This window comes from Colletotrichum higginsianum, chromosome 12 (assembly GCF_001672515.1).
Source record: "Colletotrichum higginsianum IMI 349063 chromosome 12, whole genome shotgun sequence".
Taxonomy (NCBI): domain Eukaryota; kingdom Fungi; phylum Ascomycota; class Sordariomycetes; order Glomerellales; family Glomerellaceae; genus Colletotrichum; species Colletotrichum higginsianum.
Window position 1 is genome coordinate 578,676 of NC_030964.1, and position 8,713 is coordinate 587,388.

The following is an 8,713-nucleotide window of genomic DNA, read 5'->3' on the forward strand; positions in this document are numbered from 1 at the left end:
TTCTTTTACTATGCACTGGTCCCTGGCCACTTTGTCCTGGCTCCTGGTCGCTTCGGCCTCGGCTATACCTCTCGCGACGCAACACAGTCATGGCCTCACCTCTCTGGCTCAGACGAAAAGGGCCGCCACCGATGTTTCTCTTCCTGAATGGAACGACGTCGAGGACGACAACGACGGCGGAGCGCACGTTCAACTGCCGAACAATGGTTCACTAGTCGGCCGAGACATCAAGAAAGGTTGGTACAGCCGAGAAGAGGCGGCGATGCTTCAGAAGGAGTCTGAAGTCGACGTCAACTTCTTCAACCTCTTGGACACCCTTGACTCGCTCGGCCAGCTTCTGGACCGAAACAGAATCCCCTGGGCCATCGCTGGCGGCCTTGCCTTGAAGATTCACGGACAACCCCATCGTTACACCAGTGATATCGACATCGTCGTTCAAACCACTATGCCCAAGCTACAGACCGCGTTAAGCAAAGACAAGAAATTCATCGTTCCTGGGGCGGGGTGGCCGAGCGATGCTCACCTACGGGTCTACCACAACCAAGGAAGTACAGCAAAGCCCAAGTACATCGAGGTCGACATGATCATTGCTGGTAAGCCTTTTTTCTGCTGCTACCTTGGTTATTCATGGATGCTTACGTCCGGCTCAGGGAAGCTTACCACACCCGAAAATCTGAGGGCCAACTCGAAGGACTTCCAAAAGGAGACCAAGGCCAAGAAGCCGCTTACTATCCACGTGATGCGACTCGGCAAGATCTTCAAGTCGAAGGTCTACGCTTTGGCCGCGGACCATCGTAACAAGGACGACAAGGACATGAAGGATATCAGCTGGATTATCGAGAAGACCCCTGGAGCACTCGTCAACGTTCAACAAGACTTGACATACGACCTGCGGCAGCTGGTGATCATGCACCTCGTGCGCTTAAGATCACCCTTGCTTAACAAGGCCAGAGAACTTCTCGGTGTCGACGCTGGCGCACGTCTCCATTCTGTGCCACCTCCGCAGATCGTCGGAGTGCCGCCCGATCAACAACCGGGCTTTGTCAGCTGGCTGTTCGATGGTACCCCTGGCCACACAGTATGGGGCTAGATGCAGCAGAACCAGAATCATCAAGCGAATGGCACTTGTACGGTAGTATCGGGACCTCACCTTAGGAGGATTCTCTTTCTATCCAGAAATACACCGATCGTTCGTTTGACTTCTCCGTCTGCCAACGTTGAGCGAGAGACTAGTGGGACATGGTCTAGAAGGGTGCGTAAGCAACAGCGTGAGGACGCGTGAGACGGACGGGGGACGTAAACGACGCTAGGGACTTTTGCTTATCCCAAACCTACTCTAAATGGCTTAAAAACGAACTCTCTCCGCTGCTACCTCTGCCTTGGCCATGAAAGCTCGGATGGCATAATCAGGCTGCCTTGGAGAGGCATCAACCCTTCTTGGCCTGATGCCATGTCTGACTAATACAGGCCCCCCTTTTAGTTTGCCCCTATGTCGCTAATCGCGCTGTTGGAATCTGATTTCAAGAGCCCAAACCCTGCATGTTGGGCTAGAGACAATTCTTTGACCTCACTTTAAACCAAACCACACCCGAACCAGGCCATTCGGTCTGAGGAAATCACTCTTAAGTATGCACAGGAGGGTTTATACTCTCTTCGTCAGGCGTCCTTTATGTTTCTGCAGAGGAGGCCGGAGAAGGAATCAAGAAGAGTTAGAGACCACATCAGGCTAGAGCGTCTTAAACCGCAATCTCTAGTGTCTATTACGCCGTTAAAGACAAGCAGCCGCATTCTACTTTGTTGTACCACCCTCTGTTTAAAGAAGAGCCGACGAAATGAAAAATAACCCAGCATCGACCCTAAGCCTACTATGATGGCTTAGGGAAGTTCAGAAGGCCTAGCTGCTGCTTTCTCTCTCTCTCTCTCTTCTTTGCGGCACTGTTTGTTTGGTCTCGGTTAGTCCGAAGTACAGACGAAGAAAGCACACGAACCCCGGCCCGCTGGTATCCACTTGCGTAGCGATCAGTAACGGATGGTTCTACTTTTAGAATATTTTGCAAACGTTTACAAATGCTAGCCTACTTTAATTATTCTAGGTTTTGCCTTGAGAGTTACGGGCAAGTGCGCATCACTCTAGTCGCCCAAGAACAGTGACAGACGAGGGCTGTTGCATAAGCCACAAACGGCACGGAAGGTTGTTCCTTTAACCTGGGAAACCCTACAACGCCTGAATGGCAAGATTCTCTGAACGAGAACTCTAACTAATAGGCATCTGGTGTTGAGATCTCCACGGTCCCGCCGAACGGTGAGAGTCCAAAACAGAAGAACCTAGCTAGGCGCCCGGCGACCGGCGACGCCGCCGGTTGTATGCCCCCGCTATGTGGAGCTGTCGTGTTGAGAAATGGTCCATGTGTCGGAGACACGGTTTGGAACCACTCGGCGGTCGCGCTCCTCGTCGACCGGATGCCTCCGCGCTGCTTACTGAGGGGTTACCAAGACGTTGTATCCCAATCCAGGTCGGAAAGACCCCCACCTTCGAATGCGAGCTGGCCTTAGTAGTCACTTAGAAGCGATGTGCCAGGTCGTCAGGCCGATCGTTCGGATTGGCGAGACATCACTGCTAGCATGCCGCGCCGGCTTAGTCCTTCCAGCAAAGATGGGTCGATACGATGGATGCTGCGAAAGAAGTTGCGAAGAAAGCTGCGATAAGAACGCCTGAGAGACGGACTACAGGGCGCCAAGAGTAGTAGTAGTAGTAGCCCCCCCGAACGGCCCCGACCCCGTCGGGTTAGGGCCAGGGATATAGGGCGGGCCGGGATAGATGAGCTAGCCATGATAGGGCGACAGCCAGAGCAGGGAAGGGGAAGGCCGGCGCAAGGAAGGCCGGCGCAGGGAGGACCGGGGGGGGCGTCGGTCCGTCGTGTATAGCATACCATACCGCATAAACAAACGACGAACAGTAAAAGCCCCGCGGGGCTTTCTTGCGCCCTCCTAGTACAGTAGCAGTAGTTATAGTAGTAGTATATTAATTTTTAATTTATAGTATTAATTGTACTATTTATTTACTAAACAGCCACATGCCCGTCTTATGTTGCTATAGTAGTAGTAAGACTAGTTAATAGTAATAGAGCACAAGGAAGTAAAATAGCAGTAGTAGCAGCAGGCGTAGGAGGAGAGAACCTAAGCGCTCTAGCAAAGCAGAAAAAGCCCCGGGGGGCTTTTCCCATTCCCAAGTGTTTTCTCCCAGGTGAACTTACTATGTCAACTCGCCAGGTCGTCATCACCTCGCCTTGACAAGTAGAGAAAAGCCCCGGGGGGCTTTTTTCAGCCCCAGGTGTTCTCTGCCAGGTGAACCTACTATGTGAACTCGCCAGGTCAACTCGCCAGGTCGTCATCACCTCGCCTTGACAAGTAGAGAAAAGCCCCGGGGGGCTTTTCCAGTCCTAAGTGTTTTCTGCCAGGTGAACTTACTATGTCGACTCGCCAGGTCAATTAGCCAATTCACCATTCACCCTGAAAGGCAGAGAAAAGCCCCGGGGACCTTTTTCCATTTCTAGTTGTTCTCTGCCAGGTGAACTCGCCATGTGAACTTACTAGGTCAACTCGCCAGGTCGTCATCTACCTCGATAGGCAGAGAGAAGCCCCGGGGGGCTTTTTCCATTTCTAGTTGTTCTCTGCCAGGTCAACTCGCCAGGTCGTCATCCACCTTGAGGGGCCTTTCCCGGCCCAGCCCGGAGGAGCCCCCTTTCACGCTTGGACACGCGATGCCACAGCAGAAGCCCTGTTAGGAGGAGTTCTCCAAGTCCTGCAACTAAAGCCCCTGTTGCCAGGCTTTTTCAAGCAGTTCCGGGATTGTTGGTTCCTCAGGCATCTAGAGAGACTACTGCCAGGTAAGCTATAGTAGCAGTTACAATAAGAGAGATCAAAAGAAAGAGAAGACACAGGGTAAGCTGCAGTGTAGCGTAAAAATTAAGCAGATAGGGTTATCTAAGGAGTCAGCCGCCTCAGAAAGAGGAGAGAGGGAGAGGGAAAGAGAGGGGGGGTTGTAAGAGAGGGGGGCTTAGGAAAAATATAGTAAGTCGGGAAGGGATGCTTAGGAAGGGATTCCAAGACAGCCAGGTGTGACCCATCGTCAAGGGACAAGAGGGGTCAAAAGCCAGCAGTGAAACAAAGGAGGTGGTAAAGAAATTGATGTCTGTTTCGCAAGCTAAGGCAGAGCATGCAAACAGATAGGTCAGGCCTCTTTAAGTAAAGAAGGTTATTATACACTACTCCGTACATAGGTGGATAAAACGTCAAGGTTAAGGAACATAGATGGAAACACAGCCGGTTTTGTAGGCAGGGAGAGCAGAAAGGAATGCAAAGGTAGGTGGCTGGGCTGCAAGCAGACAGTGAGACACCTTGGTCCACTACTGCTGGGTGGGGCTAGCCCTTGTGGTATTCTGTAGGTAATCCAGAGCTATTACATAATCAACAGAGCTCCACCACGCAGCCTTTCTCGCAATCAAGGCACAAGCAGCAATAGAACTAGGGTGCTAATAAAGCATGTGTGTAGCCTATAGAGGGCGCCAGCATAGGACAGAAGTATACAGATGTGTTTTCATTGTATGATATATGTATTTAGGTTATACAAAAACAGCTGCTGGCTTTAATGTGCTTCCTGAACTAATTTAGAATGTTTTTATTTAACTGAACTAAAACAAAAGCAAAACATCACACAAAGTCCTGTGTTGTAATATGCCAGCTTAGGGTAAAGTCCAGGTGAAGGAGCAATACCTATCAAGACAAGGACGTACTAGGAGGTATAATACAAAAGAGGACTAGGCCAAGACGCTGTAAGGAGAGTCTGGACGAAATAGACCAAAGGGTAAAGTGGGAGGACTACGGGCTCTCTACCAGCAGCACCTATACACCTATAGAACCCCCTCCTTCCAAGCAACCCATGCCAGTATACGCCATAAACGCCTAATGTAAACATGAAACCAGCAAGCTGTAAGTAACTGCTGGGCCAGCGCTGTTGCAGGGGTCTACCAGCAAAGGGTAGGGGCACCGTTCATCCAGGTACACAGCTATCCAGAGCCACCGCAGAAACGCCAGACAGCACTGCAGTGCAGTAGAAGCAGACAGGGCAAACATACGTAACGTAATCCAGACAGCAGCCAAGGCACACCGATAGGGGGGGCATTACACTCATAGAGCACAGTAGTATATCTCTAGCCTAGGACCAACGACGAATTGTGTCGTTCAACGGTAGGGGACCAAGGGTTTAGCCGAGGTTAGCCCGTTCCACGCAAGCAAGCCCCCCGGGGCTTGTCACAGTGTTATTGGGGACGGGAGCAGGCATAGGAAGGGTCAACAGTTACCTAACGAGGGAGATAGGGCGGATGGCATGTGTAGTCGCAGGGCCAAAACGGGGCAAGGGCGAGTATGAGAGTCAGGAATGCAAGGGAGGACTGCAATGGGAGACGGAATTGTGCGGTTGTGGCCTCCGCCCTCCCTCTCTGTTACACCTATCCTTCTCCTTCCGAGGGCTTCTTCTACTACTAGCACGCGTCTGATTCTCTTTTCCATGTGAAACGGCAGGCAAGATGAAGCGAAAGCGCAATGGTGAAGACAGCGCAGAGGCTTGCCCAAGCCCTAGACGACGTGTAAAGGAGGGGCCTTTCCAAGAAAGCAAGTCGGTCCGGGAACGCGCGAGGCCTTACCTGCTCGCCGTCGGGAAGATGCACGTCGACGTGCTGGAGACGATGTGGAGCGTCGGCAGGAACCGTCGCGTCGAACCCGGGCATGTCCAGGAGCTAAAGGACACCTTCATGAGGGGCGGCCTCGAGCGCAGCGCACCCGAGAACCGCATTGCCGTCCTCTGTAGTGCCGAAGAGGTCCGTCGGATCCGGCAGAGAATAGGGCAAGGCGGCAACAGCGACGGCGACAGCGACGGCGATCCCAGCGACGGAGAAGCGTCATTCCTCCACTGGGCCAGCGTGAACAACAGCAAGGCGGAGGTCATGGCGGGCCAGCACCGGCTCTGCGCCCTCCAGGAGTACGTTAAAGCGACCGGCGCCCCGGAATCGGACGCCTGGTGGACGTGCGAGCTGTACGACAAAGGTGCGTTGCCATTCACGCCGCCCCTCTCGGCACACAGAGGGACGGGCTGACCACCCCGATAGACCGACTCCCAGCCGAGCTCAATATCAAGCTGCGCATCAACCGCAGGGACCCAAGCCTGCCTGACAACCATGGGCAGATCTGGACGCAGCTCGTGTCCATTGCGTCAGACGCGGCTGAGCCTACAACGCGTAACCAAGCGACTGTCGACCACAAACTCGTAGAGGCCCTGCGTCTCGGCAGCGAGAAGAGCTTCCCCACGCGCAGGCTTGTGACGTTATGGAACCACAAGCGGTGGAGGACCCTTACCACGCGCTGGTGCCAGACCCGCCTGGGCCTGGAGACCTTCAACATCTCGACCTTCGAGTGGATGGCCAGTCTCCGGATCGACGACTACTGGTTTGCGACGCTCGAGGCGGCGCTGGAGACGCTACAGGCCCTGCCCCTCGACGAGACGCAGGACCTCGGGCAGGACGACTGGAACCGTTTGGCGGCAGCCCTACAGGGCAGCAGCAGCACCGGCGACGGGGCGGCGGACGGCAAGAGACGTACGCAGGAAGCCGTCGAAGCCGTGTTCTACACCGGCGACGGCAGCAACAGGCCCCACCGCCGCGCGGCCGGCCTCCTGGAGACGTTGGACGACGCCGCCTATCGTAGGGTCTGCCGGGCGACGTGGACGTTGCCCGACCTTGCGTTCGTCGACCTGAAGCGCTTCCTCCGCAGCAAGAGGCCCGAGATGGAGACGGCGGTCCGGGTGCTGCACCACGTCATCGGTTGGATCCACCACGAGAGCGCGGTCGAGCTCGACAACGTGAACCCCAAGTCGAAGAGCAAGCCCCCGCTGGTCCACCACCTGCAGACCGCCCTCGACAGCCTGTACTCGTCCAGAGGGGTCACCGACGGGTGCCCGGGAGACGCAGCGGTCCAGCTCCAGCGGCGCGTCCTAGACCTTGCCCGCCGCAGCGCAGACGCCTTCCAGGCACCAGAGGTGCAGGTCCTCCTCAGGGACAGCATTACGTCCGTGGACGACGCTGCCTACAGCAAACGCTTCGAGCACGCCGTTTGGGCGCAGCTCCTCCGCATCGTCCGGCGGATCACCGATCCCAGCGACGACACCCGCGTGCTCAGGCCCTGCTGGGAAACGGCGAACGCCTCGGACGCAGGCGTCTACCGCGCGCAGGTGTCGACCCTTGTGACAGCCTTCTGCGCCAAGGTCCTCAGGCTCGGCGGCCAGCCTGTCGGGAAGAACGACGCCGCCCTCCTTGCCCTCCAGAGGAGCGTGGAGAAGGTCCTCGCAGTATCGGGTACCAAGTCTCGAGCCGCCCCGGCAGGCAATTCCATCACAGCCGACGACGAAGCGAGCGATGTCAACGACAACGACAGCACGCCGCCGGGACGGCCTGATCTCGCAGACGCCAGACCCCCACCATCGGCGCAAAAGACACAGGACCGTCAAGCCGTCGGCGGCAACAGCACACGTCTCAGGCGCACCAGGAGTCCTAGCCTCTTCTTGTCGGACGATGACGGCGACAGGCCTTCGACCTCGCCCCCTCCACGCCGACCAGGCAATCACCAGCAGCGACAGGCAGTAGCTACGCCACTGACAGCGGCGTCTGCCACAACAGCCGTCACGCCCGTCAAGAGACTAACAGCGCAGTGGAAGATGGGCCCCCGAGCCGGCAGCGGTGGGCGGCGCTAGACCCAGTTGCAGGACGACAATCCAAGGCAGACCTTTGGTCCACACGGCACACCACCGTGTTGCGGAGGGCGACAGCACCACCATTCCCACCACTATGGGTCATTATGTCTTACCTTGCATACCTCACTCACAACCATCCGGCTGGTATCCAGGACCACGGTGATTACACCAGGGTTAGGGGATTCCAACCGACATGCTTAGGGGAATAGAAATGCCCCGCGGGGCTTTTCCCCTCCCTGATGCTTCTCTCATAGACGTGGTGGCCTAGCCGTCATTGCGGGCGGCGTTCTGGCAGAATACCAGGGTTAGGGTCGAGGGTTGCGGGCAAAAACGGGCGGGCATGGTCCGTGCATTGTCGCAGGCTGATTCTCGCAGATTACGGCGTGAAAAAACAAAGGATAAATAAGGATAACGCGCCCCACATGCACGGCAACCCTGGGGTCGGCGCATTTACCCCACGCCAAAACTGCCAAAATAGTAACCCTATGCCAATTGGAGGATGGAGCGTAAGCCAGGAGCGAGTGCTGCCAACTGCACCCAGCAGGGCCGTAAGGTGCACTGCATACTGCAGTAAAACAGAGGTTCTTGCCTGGACATAGAGAGAGAGATGTAAACCTCCACGTATGCAGCCTGTGTAGAGACCGCGCAGCATAAGCAAGCCAGTAGGGAAGGGAATTCGCAATGTAGGGAGGTAGGTTAGGGGGCTGGAGGTAAGTAGATGTATACCAGTTAGGGTTACAGCAGGTGTAGTAAGTAGATGCGCGGATAAGGATACTAAAGAAGAAGATAGGGAGGCAAGAGGAGGAGGAGGAGAAGGAGGAGGTTAGGGTTAGGGTTACTAGCAAAAGGGCAAGGATTCAGCCTAATCTATTCCTAGTAGTCGTAGTAGTAGCTAAAGAAGTAGTAGTCTCT

At 55.3% G+C, this 8,713-nt stretch overlaps 2 protein-coding genes across 2 annotated transcripts; both read left to right on the plus strand.

Moving 5' to 3' along the window:
• Positions 1-10: 10 nt before the first annotated feature.
• On the plus strand, positions 11-1,090 carry CH63R_14650 (uncharacterized protein; the record flags this gene model as incomplete). The annotated part of the gene is made up of 2 exons (XM_018309624.1): positions 11-593; positions 651-1,090. The coding sequence occupies 2 exons, from the start codon at positions 11-13 to the stop codon at positions 1,088-1,090; spliced, it is 1,023 nt and encodes a 340-aa protein (XP_018150596.1).
• Positions 1,091-5,585: 4,495 nt separating this feature from the next.
• Positions 5,586-7,801, plus strand: CH63R_14651 (uncharacterized protein; the record flags this gene model as incomplete). The annotated part of the gene is made up of 2 exons (XM_018309625.1): positions 5,586-6,102; positions 6,165-7,801. The coding sequence occupies 2 exons, from the start codon at positions 5,586-5,588 to the stop codon at positions 7,799-7,801; spliced, it is 2,154 nt and encodes a 717-aa protein (XP_018150597.1).
• Positions 7,802-8,713: the final 912 nt, after the last annotated feature.